Raw genomic sequence first — 20,044 nt, forward strand, 5'->3', positions numbered from 1 at the left:
TTTTGTTTTTATACTCTCTTTCCTGTCTCTTCTTAAAAGTCATTAAAATCTACATTACAAACACAAACAGTGCTCAGTTATTAATAAATAGTCTGTCACAATTTGAGCATCCCATTTTAAGATTCTTACTTTTTGTATGTCTTTCTTTTTGACACATTTCACACAGTATTTTGGCTGTTTGTGATATTCAAACTGTAGAATTTTTTAAAATATGTTATAGTATATTAATCTTGGCTGTTGATATCCTGCTGCTCCATTATCTCTGGTTCTTCTTCAAATGCTTGGTTCTCATAAATGTGTTGTGTCTGGATATCCGGGCCATAATACACACGGTCTGATGTATGTCCAAGAGCCGCTGTCATAAAGAAAAATCAATAACCATGAGCCATCAGTATGCACCATATACAGATTAATCCAGCATGACATTGATAATGACAAAGGGCATAGGATACTGCTGAATTTATGTATTCATATATTGTGTTTAATTTATTCATTATTCAGATACAGTATATTACCTTTACCTTTACAAATCAATGTTTTTAGTGTTACTGCTGAATTTTATGTTTCTCTGGAATTGTAATTTCTTATTTTATTGTCTTTTTCTATAATTGGTTACTGTTTGGTATCGCACACAGTCCTTGGTTTCAAGCATCAGTACTCAATAGTAAGTGTTGATGAGTCTCCAGCTGAGTAGATAAGACAGACAGGGCTTTGATTAAGCCAGGATTAGATCGATTAGGACATTTAAGTGGCTTTTATAAACAATGGCAAGATGCTTTCAGTTAAAACAGCTCAAACATGCATTTTAGTCTGGGAATAGGCTTAAGCCTCATCTGTGAAACCAGGGGTCAAAGTCCTTTGTTAAGATTAGAACACTGCACTATTTGATGAGAACTGAACTGAGCTGGACGATAACATCACTATTCCCTTTCAAAGGCATGGTTTTGACACTATAGGAATGCTCCTCGTGAACCAGTGTCTTAAGGAAGTGTGCCAAACGCCTTTCTTGATTGGCTACTGGCCCGCCGGCTGGCTATATAAGGGCTGCTAGAGAACACGTCATCAGCATCTTTGTCTTCAGGAATCCGCTTGTTTGTGTGTGTGTGTGTATCTCAAAGAAAAATAAAGGAAACAAAATGAGTGAACGCAGGTTTTAAAAATGTGTGCCTCCATGTGAGAGATATATCACGCCAAACGACATGCATGATTTATATGTGATATGTCTAAGAACATAGCATGCATGGTCAGACCTGGTGGTGGCTTCGTTCCCGACTGGCTCTATTTACGGGTAGCGCCCCGTGGTTCAGGACCCACTGCTGTCGAGGCAGTGCAGTGTTTAGGATAATGGGGCTCGCAGATTCCCTTTCCCAATCCTCTGTCAGCAGTTTTGAGGCTCTTACGCCAAATCCGAAAGCTCTCCGGCTTATGGTTTGGCGGAGAGTATGCTGCATGGCCGCTCTAGTTCAGAGAAATTAGACATGATGGGAATTGAGGCGGATGTATTATATGAGCCAGCCTCCTCATCGTCAACCGCGTACAGGGAATCCCAGGATGTCTTTCGAAAGAGTAGGGGTGTAACCCCGGCATCCTGGCCAAATTTGCCCAGTGGCCTCTGTCCATCATGGCCTCCTAATAATCCCCATATATATATATACACTGATTGGCTTCATCACTCTGTCTGCTCTCCACCAGTAAGCTGGTGTGTGGTGGGCGTTCTGGCGCACTATGGCTGCCGTCGCACCATCCAAGTGGATGCTGCACATTGGTGGTGGTTGAGGAGATTCCCCCTTCCATGTGAAGCGCTTTGAGTGCCTAGAAAAGCGCTATATAAATGTAATGAATTATTATTATTATTATTATTACTACACGTGATAATTTCTACCCGCTATGCCACTGGCTGCTCGCTTGCTGCTTTTGCCGCAAATGTTGGCATTTATGGCTTAACCTATCGGGGCTAAAGGAGAAGGAGAGATCATTCCTCCTTGACGCCCCGGTGGCGCCTTCCAAATTTTTGGGCACCGCTGTTGAGACTGTGTCCCGCCACAGGCAATGTCCTTAAGTTCCCCCTTCTGAGCCTGTCGCTGGGTCCAGTTGGTGACAGGAGCAGAAAGTGAGTGTGGCCGCTAGAGCTCCGCCTTAGAGAGGTCGGGGATCCAGGTGGCAACCTAGCTCAAGAACAAGTAAGGACAGATAATCGACTCCAAGAAGCAAGAGAGGTCTAAATGCTGGGAGTCCTTTTCGGCCTTTTTCTTATCCTCTTTTTCTTTTAATCCCCTTTTTTTTTTTTTTTTCTCCCCACCCCTTTCTGGGTTTTGGGGTTCAAGAGGTTGTTTAAAAAAAGAGAAAGAGTGTAAGGGAAAGCATTTTTATTCCCTTAAAAGGAAAGAGATTAAAAGACAGGGGTGTCTGTGTTGGTTCTGAGTACAGTTAAAAATGTTTTCTTCTAAAATGAATGATGGATGATATCGCTGTATCTTCACGAATAAAGAGTACATGTACAGCTTTATTTTGCATTATGTTCAGGGGAACGATACAAGGTTATTGGCGACGGTAATCTTTTTGCTGTCACTTCCCAGTAGGGGGTCGGATGCTATTTCATGTACAATAGACACCCGATGGAGCTTATGATGCAGTGACGAGGTTGTTTGCTTCCCCTACACTTTTACTATAATGATTAATGATTACTGATCGATCCCTAACAGTATCTCGCTCCGTGGCACTAATGACTGTGCAATGCTAGACGAAGAGATCTGGGCACTCTTTTTCAGGCAGCTGGGAATGAAACCGTTTTTCCGAGATTATACAGTGATAAGAAGCATGTTTACTCCTTCTGCACATAGGCTAGTGCACATAGGCTTAGATAACATCAGATGAGAAGATGGGAAATATCGCTTCTCGTATGGCACTTCTTCATTTACTGCCTTCTGGAAATGTGCGTGCACCGTGCGCAAGTGAAAGTGATATACTTTTGTAACAGCATTGACAGGAGAGGACGAGAATGCCTTGCATGCAGCTCTTTTTGCACAAAATGCTCAGTTTACATGTGAAAACGTTGAATATGGGCTATTCCGCTTCTAGAGTCCTACATCATGATCTGGTATCTCCCTAGTTCTGTGAATGCAGAAATAGAAGTAACATCTGTGGATGGGATCAGGAAGATGGGCAATGCCACCTCTAGTGTCCCACCTCCTTTCCTACTACTTGTTAGGGATGAACACAGAATGATATACTCTTTATGCATTCATATATATGTAATAGTGAAGTAATATAGAAGTATTATGTTCTAGGCCTAGGGCATAGTTGGGGAAGATGGGCTAATCCGCTTTTCGCGTCCCACTTCCTCACGTCACCTTTCCTTTTATATCACGGAGATGAAAGCACTGGTTCGCATATGCAGGGTTGCCAGACGCAGCTGAAAGAAAATGGGCTATTCTGCTTCTTGCGTGCCATTTCTTTAGTCATTGTCTGCTCACTGGGGCCAATCGGAAGAAGAAGCATTTATTTCATAGCGACTGATTCACTAGCGGATATTGGTGAGAAGTATGGGAAATTCCACTTCTTGCATCCCACTTCTTCACATGCCGCTTCTCTGTAAAGAAAAAATAAAAAATAAAAAAATCTGGAGATAGAAGTGTATGCTCCTTTCATATTCGCATAGGAGGGTAGTTAGACATAGCTGAAGGAGGATGGGCTATTCCGTTTCCGTTTCATCAGCCATTGTGTCCCCAGTGTTGCAAATTGCTAATTTATCAAATTCTATATCTTTGACGGACTTAGAGGGGAAGATGGGCTATTCCGCCTCTCACGTCCCACTTTTTTACTGACCACTGTTACAGAAGGTATGCTGGTATAGGCTGGGTAAGAAGTTGGTAGCGCTTCTCGAGTCCGACCTCTCCACCTATCACCACCTCATCGGTTGTCTCTCCGGGTTGAGCTCCCTTATTAGGGAAAGGTCAAGTTAACCCTTCACATGGTTAGAAGGCCCTTATGTGCTCACTGGGGAAGAGAAGGAGGATGTGTAAGCTACAGAGGCACTCCATCCTCTCACCATATATTTCAGGAAGTACTTGCGAGCTCTCTCTATCGCCATCAGTGCTCCTCCCCCTCTTCCCCCACCAAGGGTGGCGAGGGGTAATATTGGAGGGGTCGACTTGAGTGCACCAGGGGCGATCAGCTCTCTGGTCAGCAGGTGCGTTGTGTGGCAGCATCTTGGCCACTGCTAAGAGCTCGCTGAGAGACTTACAGCACAGTGGGCAGGCGTTTTGTCAGTATGGAGCAGTGGGTATTTTTTTCCCATAGTGTCAAGACCATGACGCAGTGCGAGTTCCCTGAGAAGGGGAACGAGACACTGTGTCGCGTTGCCATACTTCCGGCATTACTACTCATCTTCCTTCAGACAACATGAAGCTGATGACATGTTCTCTAGGCACCCCTTATATAGCAAGCCTGTGACATAACCTGACGGCAGTAGTCAATCAAGATTGGCGTTTAACACACGTGCTTCAGACACTGGTTCACAAGAAGCATTCCCAGAGCAAAAACACCATTTCACAGTGTCGCGTTCCCCTTCCCCCAGTCATAAACCAAGACGTTTTCTGCAGAGCTGCTTTACAGCTGAACTGAACTCATTTAATAATTGATTATCTTTATAACAGAACTGAATCAACTCTAAACTGACTTCAACTGAACAATGATTTTTTTTTTTCGGTTTCACTTTATTTTGATATTCCCTTTAACACATTTTGTTGACTATAAGTAACGTTACAAGTACATGTAGAAGTACAACTCTCATTTGAGTGTTAGTAGATTATTAGTAGAGTTACTTATAGTCAGTATAATGTCGGTTGGAGAACCATCACAATAAAGAGCTAGCGGACATTAAACAGACAATCTACTAATACTCTAATGAGAGTTAGTTGGCATGTAGTTGCAAAGTTACTTATAGTCAACAGAATGTTTAAAAGGGACCATCAAAATAAAGTGTTACCATTTTTTATTTTTAGAGCTGCTTTACAGCCAAATTGAACTGTGTTTGCATCATTTCCTGTTCATGACTAAAGCTGCATTGAAACAATCTGTATTGTATAAAGCGCTATAAAAATAAAGGTGATTTGACTTAAAGGTGACTTATTATAAACTGAGTAAATTAACCTTTTACATCTGTAAGTTATTGCTATCTTATAAAGTAATAAAAAATGCATTAATACAAGCCAGCAAGCGGTGGAAGGCTATTCACAACAATGTTAATTTTGAATTACAAATCAGCAGGTAAAAATATACAAGAGACCAATGAAACACCATTATGTATTTTTCCCATTAATTAAATATGTAAAATCTATAAATCATAAACATGTAGGCTATGTAAATATATTATCTGACATAATAATCACTAAAAACTAAATATTTGCTGTAAAAAATAAGTAACATTAATGTGCATATGAAAAAAAAAACTTTTGTCAACTTTTAGGAGTATGTTGTCTGTAAGTGCTGAGCTGCAATCTGATAAAAGTCAAGTCAAGTCACCTTCATGTATAAAACATCAGCAATGCAATGAAAAGTGTTTTGTTGTTCATTTCTAACACCTACATCATAGAGGAACACAATTTAAAGGACAGCAAATGTTTTTGTGGTAGCCTTTACTCACTTTCTGCAGTTTGAATGTGTGAGTCTAATGTGTTGTGTTGGTCTGCTGATGTGACTGTCATTACTGTAGCTAAACAGAATGAGTTGTTTGATGGTGCTGATGAGGGCTGCTCATCTATCTCCTCATCAATCTAAACACATACAACAATAAAGAATCTCATGTTAGTAAATGCAACATCATCTGTCTGAATAAAGATGGTTCTGTGTGTATTGGCAAACCGACCTTGGATTTGAGGATATTATATTTACACATGGGACAGGTGGGGTGTTCCAGGAGCCATGGCTCAATGCATTTCTTATGGTATAAATGTCTTTAAAAACAGAATGTATTTCATATTAGGCATTTCTTTCATATTTACAAAAAATTAAAACAACTATGTTAAGTGTGTATTTCTTAAAGGGTTAGTTCACCCAAAAATGAAAATTATGTCATTAATGACTCACCCTCATGTCGTTCCAAGCCCGTAAGACCTCCGTTCATCTTCGGAACACAGTTTAAGATATTTTAGATTTAGTCCGAGAGTTTTCTGTCCCTCCATTGAAAATGTATACATGGTAGACTGTCCTTGTCCAGAAAGGAAATAAAGACATCATCAAAGTAGTCCATGTGACACCAGTGGGTTAGTTAAAATGTTTTGAAGCATCAAAAATACATTTTGGTCCAAAAATAACAAAAACTACAACTTTATTCAGCATTGTATTGTCTTCCGGTTCTGTTGTGGATCCGCGTTCAGTGCCGCCGCTGACGTAAGACGCTGCTGACGTGTGTCTGGTGCACCCGAGCTTCGTTTACAGTCTGAGGGAGACGCACGCTGGAAACAAAACAATCTTCGCAAACATGTCTAAGGATTTCGACACAGAAGAAGACTTGCATTTTTTTGCCCAGCCATATTTATTTGAACCCGAATACACGGACGCACCAGACACACGTCAGCAGCGTCTTACGTCAGCAGCGGCACTGAACGCGGATCCACAACAGAACCGGAAGAGAATACAATGCTGAATAAAGTCGTAGTTTTTGTTATTTTTGGATCAAAATGTATTTTCGATGCTTCAAAAAATTCTAACTAACCCACTGATGTCACATGGACTACTTTGATGATGTCTTTATTTCCTTTCTGGACAAGGACAGTATACCGTACATACATTTTCAATGGAGGGACAGAAAGCTCTCGGACTAAATCTAAAATATCTTAAACTGTGTTTCGAAGATGAACGGAGGTCTTACGGGCTTGGAATGACATGAGGGTGAGTCATTAATGACATCATTTTCATTTTTGGGTGAACTAACCCTTTAATATTATGTTCTACTGTTTTCTCTGAATGAACCTCAAAAAATTTTAATACATATAACATGACAACATATTTTATGTTTTATGTCTTCTCTAAAATATGCTTTGTATGTGCAGGGCACAAAAATCAGACCTTTCATTCAACAGAATCTCTGCTTGATATAATATTCAATGCTCTAAGATAAGGAAGTTACAATAGATAAAATAAATAAGGATGAATAAAATCTTTCAAAATAGTCTCATCCAATGCATCGAAATTAACATACTATACTGACACTATTCTGAATTTAGAAACGTCTGTAATGTTGAACTAAAATCATATGTGGATTTCCTCATACTGCACCTGCAGGGTAGAACTGTGACCTGTTCATTATGTGTGAATGAGTCAGTGCACACCACACAGCTCGTGTCCTCTGTTCCAACCTCCTACAGACACATATGATGCTTTTACTCACTGCAGTTTAAATGCTCTCTGAATTTATTTTACCGTACACATTTATTTATTTTAGGATTTAGCAATGGGACAATACCGGGTCACCTGTCCGCAGAGTCCGCACTTGTAACTTTGCTATTGCTTTTTCAGTCACTTTTTTCATCTCCCTCTGCACAGAAATGGATGACAGAGCAGAATTAGCAATAGAAAAAAACCCTTAAGAGATTTTAGAATATCTGGAATATATCTGAGTTTTTTATATTGAATATACTAAATATTTGAGTAGATTTGACTCCTACAGTGAACTTAACCTTAACTGAATACTTTACCTGTTGCATACGAAGTTGTCGGTTTATGTACATGTGTTTGGTAAACAGGAAAGCGAAGTAGAACAAAGTGATGGCTGTTATTCCAATGAAGGTGAAAGACAGGGCATATGCCCATGTAGCATTGAGCCACAGGCCATGTGCATTGGCTACAGCAATCACCATATAGACGTCTGAGCCATTCTTGATCAGGTTAGTGATTTCTGTGCCTAGAATATTGCCAACCATTATGGCAACTATGTCATCAGCATCTGTGGAAATAAAATATTATCATTAACCATGACTGGTTATTTTTGAGATCAACAGCATAGCATCCCAAAATATTACTGGATTACAGGGAATATAGTTATCCATCGCTTGGACAAATTTCCATCAGTTGGATTGCAGCAATGCCATTTTGATTACTTACATGACTAAAAAGTGTGTCAAGCATTGCAAAAAGTATAAAATGATCCTTGAAATCAAGTGTAGGTTGTTGTAAAACATCTTCCCTTAAAATTCTACTGGTCTAGAGTATTTTAATAAAGTGTCAATTAAAGGAATAGGAATAGTCAGCCAGAAGATTTTTTTTAAATTTCTGGTTTTAATTACAATTAATGGCATTAAACGAAAGATACAAATATAGTCTTAAACATGTTTAATTCCCACCCAGAAGCTTCCCACATGACTGCGTTCACCAGGCATCAAAATGCAAGATAACAAGTAATTTATGATGTAAGAAAAAAAAGAGCCACAGTGTGTTTTTGTCTTACCCTGATTCACTATGGTAAGTCAATTATAATTGTTTATAGCCTATTTTAGACCTGATGGAATAGTTTTCACGGGAAATTGCGAACATAGGCTACTATGTCACTCACCCCTGGGTGTCTCATCATACATAAATAGAGAGAAGGTGCTACTTTGTGTATGGTGTGGGAGTGGCAGAGTTTAGTTGTCACAATGAGAGAAAAAGGTTGACATGGAGCAGCTAAATTTTCAACTTCCAGGGAATCAGCCATTTAAAAGAATTGGCAAACAGAGGAGAGTGCTGGCAAAATGAGAACATGACAGAGCTTGTAATAAAATGAGAATCAACATTGGCTTGGCTTTTTTTTTATTGTTGTAAAAGCAACGTGGAGATGGTGTTTTTATTACTCAACTGGTGAGTGAATTATTTCTGTCAGGACCACTATCGTCAAATACGATTGGCAATTGCGTACAGTTAGGATTGGCGGTATGGTTCGTTCTGGGCAAGAACTCCCTGCAGATCCATGCAGCCTAGCATAGATAAGAGCAGGGAGATCAGCAATAACCCGCCTAAGGGTAAACAGAACAGAACCAACATGAATGTATTGCAGATATCATTAATTCAAGATTTTAAAGTACAACATAATTCGAGAATTCATTCTGATTCAAAGGGGATCCGGATGCCAAACGGACTGGCGAGAGGAGGAGCTGGGGATGGAGGAGGGTAATTAGCTCCTGAGAAACACGATAGCTGCTGATAATACTGAAGGAGCTTATATATACAGTGATAGGTGTCGTATTCCTATAGGTAGACGTGGATCAGCTGAGTGTCAGCTGATGCGAGCTTGACTAACGTGACCTGCCAGAACAGATGATACGCTTAATTTTATTGAACAGATAAATTGCCAATGTAACTCTCTAAAAGAGTTCATTGTAAAGCATTACCTATTGTGAAGGGTCGTTTCCTTATGGGTTGTGTTAACGCTGTGCTGATATTTATTTTCAAAGAAGTACATTGTCTATTAATGGGTAGACCTATAGCTACAGTAACGTCTTCTGCTAGTCAACTTGAGATCCTTTCCATCTTAACTGGTTATATCTCTTAAAGTCCCTGTAAAGGGAATTCTAAAAAAAAATTCTAAACCCATTATAAATGCTAGAAATGTATTGCTAAAACATATTACAAAGACTGTGAACTGTGAATTACTGAATTGTGGAGTTAGACCGTTAAACAGTTTTTCACCATTGCTATTTTCCGGATTTTTTGGGCGGGGCTAAAACGGGGCTCGATGACGCACTGGAGCCCCTGACCTCGTGGACACGCCCCTACTTGATGACGCACTGAGGCCACTGCGCTCAATCGCGAGTTACTGTACTATTAGTTACTAGGGGTGTAAATCGGACAGTTAATCACTATACGATACGATATCGATTCTCTCAGCCAGCGATACGATATTTGCCGATACCTCAAAAAATTCTACGATTCGATTACGATTCGATTCGATTCAGGGCTATATCGATCGATTAATCGATATTTAGATATTATGTGCTAAGTGTACACAACCGGTTACGTTTATTAACTCACAATACATCCAAATATATAACATGAATGTTTAATTAAACTCTTTGAAAATTGCACACCCTCTTCCAATTGGGACATTTACAAGTTAAAAAAAACATGATAGCCTATATGAAAATGAACAAGAACGCAGTTATCTGTTTTTGCAAATGAACTCTTCTGTTATATTAAAGTTCATTGAAAGGATGTATATATATATATATATATATATTGTGTGGCAAAAGCAGATAACTCCACATTTCATGTTTCAGAGTTAAACAAAGCCAAGTATTTGCTATGATACATAATAAAACACTTGGTTAATCTTTGTAACGCTAATCTCCTCAGCTGATATAGACGCCTGTCAAACTTTGTTGTTGTGATTAACGTACACAAAATACAGGGAGCTGTTCACTCACCACTAAATGTGCTGTTTTAGCAAGATTCCGTGACAAAGTTTCAGCTTTTATTTTACTTTTACGCCCCGAATATCACGGGTTCATCAAGTTCGCTGAAATCCATCTTTGATCACTTTTAGTCAGCTTGACGAAACTCCTCTCAGCTAGCGCGTATTTTCAAAGTGACAAGCAGCCTTGTCACCTGACCTGAATACTGCGCACTGATTTGCTAAAACAGACTTTTCGGGGCTTGTTGTTTCTGCTGTAAAACATGAACTCGCGATGATTGTGGAAAATACCGGCTTCTGTGACAAAAGGTTCAGTCAATCTTGTCAGGCGTCTATTTCAGCGGAGAAAAGTTACGTGAGGATGTGGAGTGTGTCAAAATAAAGGTACCGTACATCGATATTTTATGTGTGGTATCGATGCATCGTATCGTTAGACGTTTGATCGATACATCGATCCATATCGATGTATTGTTACACCCCTATTAGTTACTACAGCCTACAGTTTGCTAGCTAGCTATGCCTTCGACACGGAAATGCGTAGGCTACTACCTGGATGCGATCATGTACAAAACAGATCGGTGTCTTTATTTAAATTTCCTAAAAACGATCACATCAAGAAGAGTTGGATTAATTTTGTGAAGAGCCAACCTTGATGGAGAGCTGAGGATCACCGCCAACACCCGCCTCTGTAGCGATCATTTTACACGGATAGTTTTATAAACTTTCGTCGGAGACAACTGGGATTCACTGATAATTCGCTGTTACTGGTGAATGGGGCCGAACCGACTATCTCCCGCCTCGGCCTTCATCTCCCCGTCCCGAAAGCAGTATCACCTAACATCAGCGTCGGCAGCTTTCCCGTGAGTGGGCGTGGTTTCAGCGCAGCCAGCGGACACGCCCCCAGCGTTTGAGAGCAGAGAATACTGCTCATTTTTTCAAGATTTTGATAGCTTATTTTATATACTTGCCGGCTTTTTTTATCATTCAAATTTGGCTGGGTGGCTAATAACACATTTTTCTGTGGTGTGACAAACTCAGAACACATACTTAAAGGGATAGTTCGGCCAAAAATGATATTTAACACATGCATTGCTCACCCTCAAGCCGTTCGAGATGCATATGTCAATCTTGTTTCAGACGAACACATTTTCAGTTATTTTAGAAAATGTCTTAGACCCTTCAGTGGATATAATGTGAAGCAATGGGGTCCACCTCCTTCAAGTCCCAAAATGTGCATACATCCTTCACAAAAGTAATCCATCCGGCTCCAGGGGGATAAACGAAGGTCTTCTGAGGGTAATCCGTGCGGTTTTGTCGTAAGAATATACATATTTAAAACTTTATAAATGAAAATATCTGACTTCCGGCAACGATCGACGCGCGTTCACGGGTGATGGAAGTCGGCGTACGAGGTAGGCGGGAGGTAGGACGTAGCGTAGGAACCGTCGTGACGTAGAACGAACGCGCCTGCGCAGCCAGAGAGCAGAGCAAAACAACGTCTACGTCACGACGGTTCCTACGCTACGTCCTACCTCGTACGCCGACTTCCATCACCCGTGAACGCGCGTCGATCGTTGCCGGAAGTCAGATATTTTCATTTATAAAGTTTTAAATATGTATATTCTTACGACAAAACCGCACGGATTACCCTCAGAAGGCCTTCGTTTATCCCCCTGGAGCCGGATGGATTACTTTTGTGAAGGATGTATGCACATTTTGGGACTTGAAGGAGGTGGACCCCATTGCTTCACATTATATCCACTGAAGGGTCTAAGACATTTTCTAAAATAACTGAAAATGTGTTCGTCTGAAACAAGATTGACATATGCATCTCGAACGGCTTGAGGGTGAGTAATGCATGTGTTAAATATCATTTTTGGCCGAACTATCCCTTTAATTTTGACTTTACAGGGACTTTAAGTCTAGAATGTTTTATGAACAGAGGGATAATATTTATCCACACAGTCACGCAGAGCCGAAGCACAACCAAAACAATGTTCTTCCCCAGAATGCATGCAGTTCTATTCCATAGTTCCAGACTGCCAAAGACGGATAAACATAAAAAGTCGAAAAGGGTCATACACTCGTGTATAATAAGAGAATCCCATATTGATTCAGTCACACGTGACCTTGACCAATGACATAGCAGAGTCCATATAAGCTTCCATTTACATCAGGGTCTGTCTCTTTGACTTTCTCGCGGAGAGATCTTGTACGAGTGTGCACAGATTGTTTGGGCTGGTATTAGCTCCCTTCTATAACTGTGTCTCGACACCTTTAAAACTTTAAAGCTTAACTTTTGAATGAATATATCAATTGGTTTGTAAGCGATCCCGACGGGGGTTCAGGTAAGGATTTTATCTGACTTGAGGGCACATTGGTTATCCAAGGTTATCAAAAGGATCTCCAGTGATATTCAGGTGAGTAGTATAGAACTCATTGGTTAACCAGGTTTCTGATAATCATTCTACTGCAGGGTTCCTCAAATCCAGCCCTAGAGAGCCTGCAGAGTTTAGTTCAAACCCTAATCAACAAGCTAATCAATGTCTTCAGAGTTACAAGAAAATTGCAGATAGGAGAGTTTGATTAGGGTCTGAACTAAACTCTGCTGGACAGTGGCCATCTAGGGCTGGATTTAAGGAACCCTGTTCTACTGTGTTTAGCCGTCTTTAATGTGTTTAAATCTAAGAGCACTCATTGGTTTCCAGAGTGTTTGGTGACTGATGAAGAGCTTGTTAGCTAAACGTCCCCATTAAATGCTGTTTACCCCCTTGGCTGACCAGGGGTCACAGTTTATTATTAATCTGTCTGCTCTGGGCCCATGAACTTGATTGATTCAAACACCCAATGTTCTACCTGTTTGGTTATTGACCACGTCTAGGAGGCTCTAACAGATCCTTGTCCTGCATGTAGCATTATGCCAAGAGAATTGAGAAAAAAAGGACTCATAGGATTGGACCTTGAATTTCGGGGTGTTTCCCCTCAAACTGCTTTCTCAGCTCAGCCGCGCAACAGCAAGCAATCAGCAGGAAGGACCGAGGAACTTCCAAAAAAGAAGAATGCTTCTTTGGCTCTTCTAGCCCACCAGGTGGCTAAGCTTACAAGTACAGTCCTAAATCTCTCGGCTTAACTAGTGGGTGATGTTCCAGCCTCCAGAAAAGGAGTTGATGACAGTAATGTATGCATGTATTATATGTATGCCTACCTCGCTATGAACCATCAATTAGCTTTTCTCAAGAGGATCTGGATACTGTCTCACTGGCTGCTTCTCAATCATTGGTTGAGCCTGAACAAGGTCACTATTCCTTATTGGAAGATACATAATCTCCATTGGCAGTCTCAGCTGTGACATAGTGATGAGGACTCGGACCTTCGGGGTGCTGAGCAATCAGTAATTGAAGATATGCTGAAGATGACACTAGCCAGATTGAATCTGCTCCCACAGTCCTCAGTCCTGGGTTGCTTCAAACCTTCTGTGTCATCCAGTTTCTCAGCTAGAGAATTTCTTGAAGCTGGTTCGTCCCGACTTTACAGATGTATTTTCTTCTGCTTTTCGTTCAGCCCCAGCAGATATACCGGACCGGGTGGCATGTACGTTGGTGGTGACGGCTGATGCACAGGGGAAGGGTCTTGGTAACACACGGCCAGTGGAGACATTTATATCTTTCTTGGTAGTGTCCCCTGATGAGGTCCTCAAACAGAATCTTTGATGTCTTAACCCAGAATGCAGAAGAACTGATCACACGCCAAAACAATCTGTTACCTTAAATTATATGTTTATCTCTGTAAAGCTGCTTTGAAACAATCCATTGTTAAAAGCGCTATATAAATGAAGATGACTTGACATGTTGGTCAGGGTTTATAATACAGTTTCAGGATTGAGCTGGGGAACTCTTTAGTCACTTGATGCTTGCATTTAATTTATCTATGACTAATGACACAGGCTAAAGGTCAGGTATGGCTGGTGCAATCTAGAAATGAAATAAAGAGCGTGTGCAGTAGAGTCTCATTCCCAACATCTCGGCCAGCAGGGGGTGCTCCCCCTGTGGTCTGTGTGGGTCCTAACACCCCAGTATAGTGATGGGGACACTATACTGTCAAAAAGCACCATCCTTCAGATGAGACTTTAAATCCTTATCTGAATCTCTGTGGTCATTAAAAATCCCAGGATGTTCTTCGAATAAAGAGTAGGGGTTTAACCCCGGCATCCTGGCCAAATTTGCCCATTTGCCTCTGTACATCATTGTGGCCTTCTAATCATCCCCATATATACTGATTGGCTTCATCACTCTGTCTCCTCTCCACCAATAAGGCCCTGTGTGGTGGGCGTTCTGGTGCAATATGGCTGCCGTCGAATCATCCAGGTAGTGCTGCACACTGGTGGTGGTTGAGGAGACCCCCCCCCCCCCCCCCGCCCCGCTATGTAAATCGCTATGTAAAGCGTAAAGAGAGTGCCAAGAAAACCGCTATATAAATGTAACAAATTATTATTATTAATTATATCTTGAGCACAAGGGAGGTTATTCTGATTGCCCGGCTGGCTGCTGTTACATGTGTCTGTGTTTAATACATTTTTGAGTCCTTAGGTGGTGTTGAGAGAGGGAATTGCCAATCAACGGGAGAGGAGTGACTGCATCAATGGCGTGCTCTCCTTCTCTTTGTTCCTCATGGCAGGATCGCTGGTCACCTCTCTCCATTTCTCTGGAGTGATCCAGTTTTTCATTCTAGTTTTATTTGGATTTTTGGTAATTTATATTTAATGCTCTTCATTGTTATTTTTGTCAGTAACGGGTAGTGGATTTATTTTCAGTTCACATTTTTTGTTATTTAGTAAGCACAGAGAGGAAAGCAGAGGCCTGGAAGAAACGCCTGTTTTTTCTTATCGAGAGTTAGGTATATGAGAACAGGTTTAGTCAGGCACTTTCCACAGCTACCCTACCTTTTTATTGTTATTTTTTCTTTGTCTTTATTTGTTAATATATATATTTTGTAAACATCTTTTGTGAATTATTTTGTATTGATTTTTGTTGTTGGATAAAAGCAGTGTTTGACGTCTTAAGTTTAAAGTGTCTGCGATAGATTTATATGTTCGACCCATATCCATTACTAATTTCAATAAAATCAAATGAGCTATATGATTTGGTTATGGGCAGTAACAGCTGCTATCAGACAGCTTCGCTGCAGCACGTACAAGGGCAATCTTATAGATCACCACGTCAGCCGATGCATTCCAAAGCCCCCCTGTCAAGAGCTGCAGGGGCTAGTTCTCATTTCCGGCCACCCCCACGTCCTTCTTATACATATCTCAGTGAATCCTCAATGCCTTAGCTGGGGTCCTGAGGATTATGACGTTACGCTTTGGCCAAACCCAGCTTTTCAGCCTAAGGTGTTATCAACACAACACAGTTTGATAACCATCCTATTCGAATTTCAGTGTTTCGGACAACTCCCCTACAGAACTGTGTCCAGGACGAGTGGTGCAGCAATATTTGTCGACAAGGGCATTGTGGTGTACCAATAAGCAAGGGCATTGTGGTGTGTCTATAAGCAGCGGCTATCTCACTGAGTGGTAGACACCATTTCCAATGCTTATCGCTTGGTAGGTAGTCCAGCTCCAATATCCATGAAATAAGCTATTAAAGGGATAGTTCGGCCAAAAATGATATTTAAACCATGCATTACTCACCCTCAAGCCGTTCGAGATGCATATGTCAATCTTGTTTCAGACGAACACATTTTCAGTTATTTTAGAAAATGTCTTAGACCCTTCAGTGGATATAATGTGAAGCAATGGGGTCCACCTCCTTCAAGTCCCAAAATGTGCATATATCCTTCACAGAAGTAATCCATCCGGCTCCGGGGGGATAAACGAAGGCCTTATGAGGGTAATCCGTGCAGTTTTGTCGTAAAAATATACATATTTAAAACTTTATAAATGAAAATATCTGACTTCCGGCAACGATCGACGCGCGTCCACGGGTGATGGAAGTCGGCGTACGAGGTAGGACGTAGCGTCGTGACGTAGAACGAACGTGCCCGCGCAGCCAGAGAGCAGAGCAAAACATCACCCGTGAACGTGCGTCGATCGTTGCCGGTTTAAATATCATTTTTGGCCGAACTATCCCTTTAAGACTTCTTTAGTTGGCTCTGCTGTGTTTACGGACAGTGATCAGAGCTCAGTCCTTGTAACTTGGTGGTATACATCTTCCACTATGTTAAACCGCATCTGGAGGTCTGGAACTATAAATTAGAACGTTGAATGTAAACGTGGTTCCAAGGGTGTAGATTTGGTTTGAACATTGGGGGGGTTGAAGTTTGGGTATGCCTCCTGATATTGTGATCATGGTATAAATAATGGGGGGGTTGTAATGCATAGATTTAAATATTGGGGGGGTTATATCCCCCCCACAAATTACGCCCCTGCGTGGTTCTATGAATAGTGGCAGACCGCCAGAGTCTCTGGTCACTCAGACTGACGAGAATGACTGCAGAGTCGGAAGCTTATATGGACTCCGATACGTCATTGGTCAAGATTCACGTATCATTCGCGAGCATCCATCATACGCGAGAACCACCCTTTTCCACTTTGTTTAACTGAGTGAGTCATAAAAACATTCTTATGATCTCTACTCAACATAAAATTTTACAGTGCCATATATGTACTGTACAAATAAAAAGTTAAGTCAGTGACCATTTAAAACCCTTTCATAACTTATGGCAAGACCTGAGAAACAGTTGGGTACAAACACTGACTGTATTTAAATGACATGCTTCCAAAGGGTTCACTTGACTGTATATGGTCAGGTTATGATCACCTTAACAGGTTTTAGTCATGCAATATATGCCACACACTAAAGCTTGCTGCAAAGCACTGACAATGAATATGAATGTGACTAAAAAAATAGCAAGGATACATTTTGGGAAATGCACCTTTCATATGGATTATATAATCAGAGAGTATTTGTTTTTTACTCGAATTGGTTCGTTTTAAAGTAGACATTTCAAGCTTAGATATAAGTAGCCTATACACTGAGTTTCAGTTCATTTATGTGACGCTCTGCAGTTCAGAGAGACAGTAGAAAGTCATTTTTCAAGCGCCAACGCAGGTGACAGCTAGTTACATCTCTTTAGATGTAGATGGCTCTTTACAAAATCACAACTTGTTTCTTAAAGTATAAAAAGTTTTAAATTAGCATCAAACTGCTTAATGCACTTTTAAGACGATAAAGGTATCCGTAAACATTGCTATATCGACTATATCAGAATTTTATCGTCATGTAACTGTATATTGGTGTATATTTTGTCATTATGACATAGGCGGGTTTTTTTACAAAGTGACCACAAACTACTGGCCTGGTAGCAGAATACAGTTTTTTCAGCCATTTTCACAGATTTGTGTGAACGGGATCATTTTGACAATGTTGTCGTCTATATTCAAAACACAAAGGAAAAACATTTCCATTTTTTAGTACATCTTTGTCGTGTAAACGTGCCTTTAGGTATTCCATAGATGGAATAGCGAATTTGAGTGTGACCCGGACGCACCAGTAAGTGTTGAGATTTATTTTGCTAATAAAATTATCATGCCAGAACTATACTATCTCTGGTCTCTCGGTATGATCAATGAACTTTTTATTACATTTTACATTTGTGCAGTAAGATGATTTAAGCGTGGACAAGAACCTTTCTTTGGACAGAAAATGCTAGTGTGGATGGAGAGCATTTTGAAACACCATTTTCATGTATTAATGTTCATGGGGAGAACATACAAACTCAACAAAACATTAATGTGTCCACAAAGGCAGTGTAATACAATAATACAATGTCACAGTTAGACTAAATTAGATCAATTAACCCTTTCCCCCAGAGAACATCTTACCCCATTTTACCTTTTAGGTTGGGGTATGATTATCAATTTGAACAGCCCAAATAATTTGATTTTCATTACAATATTTAGACATTTTTAAGCACCTTTTTGCAATAACTGTATTTTATCTGCCTGTTATGTGTTTCATATTGTTGAAAAGTGGTTAGGTTTAGGGTAGTGTTGGGGTTATGTGCTCAAAAAAAAAAAATTCTATAAAATTATAAAGATACACTATTGTTTATAAAGATAAGGCAAGCAATTAAAAGCAAAGACACCTAGAGGTACTTTTCGCGGCTTAATAGTCACACGCAATGTTTTGACACCTTGGGAGTGGGAACGGGTTGTTTTTTATCATATATATATATATATAATTTAGAATATAACTTTTATATAATTAAATATATAATTTTTTACTGTTGTACTGTTTTTACTTCTATTAATAATATAGGCTAATAGTAGCATTAACATTAAAAACCTTTCTTTTTCTTAATCACTGGCATAATGGCAGGTTTATAACTTAGTCATTTTGTATTTTGTTTGTCAACATCTTGACTATCATAAACAGATTTTAATATGAACTCAAACGTGTATCAAATATTTTCTTATTGTATGTAAGCAATGCCATTTTTTAAATATTTTTATTTTATATCTCCTAAGAGATTCTACAAAGTTGATTGTTTTAGGCAATACAATTTTACTCTAGGATGAAGTCAGTTTTATAATGGCATGGAGAAAACAATTCAGTAAGTTTAGCACTTTTTTAAGATTTTACCCTCCACTATACCTAAACTTCTTATGAAGTTGTTTCCTTGTCACAATTACATTTGCCTTGCTCAGTGTGTATTTTCTATAAAGCTGCTTTGAAATAAATTGAATTGTCTTGGTTTGCCAATTAGAGAAACTGTCATACCTGAATGTGCCATAAGGTTAGTCGCATTTCCTGTCCCATCTATATTGTAAATAACTACAGCAGAGGCTCCTTCTTGCTTGGCAGCCTGTACCTTCTGTGAATAGGTACAGTTTCCTTTTTTTATCAGGGCAATCCATGGCTGGTGACTTGCGGTGAAAGTAGTGTTCCCTGAGCATGCCAGAGGATCCCCATTTGGAAGCACTATTAGTCCAGAAGCTGATTCCAAGGGTGAGTGCGCTCCGAACACACCACACTCACATAGACTGCTTATAGTTTCATTAGATCCTCTGTCAAAGTATCTAACTTCCACATTGGCAGTCCAGTAAATAAAGGAAGCACTTTGTTGGAAACAGTACTGGAAAACCAATACTGTCAACCAGATCCATGAATGGCCATGTCCATGCATTGCTCTAAGCCTCGCTTTCATTGCCTCAGGTAAACACTCTGTCACTGTCTTGGCATACTCTGTGGTCATCAATAGTAATCAGATGCCTTCTAGGTGGTAATATAAGATGGTTTTTACGTCAAGGGAGGTGTTCTTATCACAGTGGACCTTGGACATTGGTTGAGATAATATTCACTTGAAAGGGTTAGGCTTAAGTATTTTCTTTTCAGGAAACAGCTGTGACTTTAAGCCCTCTGTGACTCATGGTCAGTTTTACCCTTTTGAATTTGTAACACTAATTTACATTAGCTTACTTAGTGTTTGATCTGAATTTCATTTTATCCAGGTGATCTGAATGTGGCAATTTTAAATTATTTTTAATTCTTAAAAAAAAAAAAAAAAAATGGAAGCAAACATGAGGGGAAAAAAACTTTTTTCTCTAGTCAAGTCAAGTCATCTTCATTTATATAGCGCTTTTAACAATGGATTGTTTCAAAG

The 20,044-nt window shown here is 40.0% G+C and overlaps 1 protein-coding gene across 1 annotated transcript; it reads right to left on the bottom strand.

Annotated features, from left to right (window-relative positions):
* Positions 1 to 70: 70 nt before the first annotated feature.
* LOC130085475 (RING finger protein 148) lies at positions 71 to 19,650 on the bottom strand. Its single transcript, XM_056251248.1, has 7 exons — positions 19,162 to 19,650; positions 7,698 to 7,945; positions 7,466 to 7,537; positions 7,279 to 7,361; positions 5,867 to 5,954; positions 5,645 to 5,774; positions 71 to 355 (listed from the first exon to the last, which is right to left on the bottom strand). Exons 1-7 carry the CDS (start codon positions 19,634 to 19,636, stop codon positions 225 to 227), a joined length of 1,227 nt encoding a protein of 408 aa, XP_056107223.1. The 5' UTR covers positions 19,637 to 19,650; the 3' UTR covers positions 71 to 224.
* Between the last annotated feature and the right edge of the window lie 394 nt (positions 19,651 to 20,044).

This window comes from Rhinichthys klamathensis, unplaced genomic scaffold (assembly GCF_029890125.1).
Source record: "Rhinichthys klamathensis goyatoka isolate OS25496 unplaced genomic scaffold, OSU_Roscu_1.1 h1tg000079l_1, whole genome shotgun sequence".
Taxonomy (NCBI): domain Eukaryota; kingdom Metazoa; phylum Chordata; class Actinopteri; order Cypriniformes; family Leuciscidae; genus Rhinichthys; species Rhinichthys klamathensis.

Coding starts and splice junctions, on each gene's coding strand:
- LOC130085475 (XM_056251248.1), bottom strand. CDS start 19,636: ATGACCACAGAGTATGCCAAGACAGTGACAGAGTGTTTACCTGAGGCA. Junction 7,362..7,465: donor CTCTGCGGACAGGTGACCCG/GTATTGTCCCAT, acceptor ATGTGTCTGTAG/GAGGTTGGAACAGAGGACAC. Junction 5,775..5,866: donor ATAATATCCTCAAATCCAAG/GTCGGTTTGCCA, acceptor GTATGTGTTTAG/ATTGATGAGGAGATAGATGA.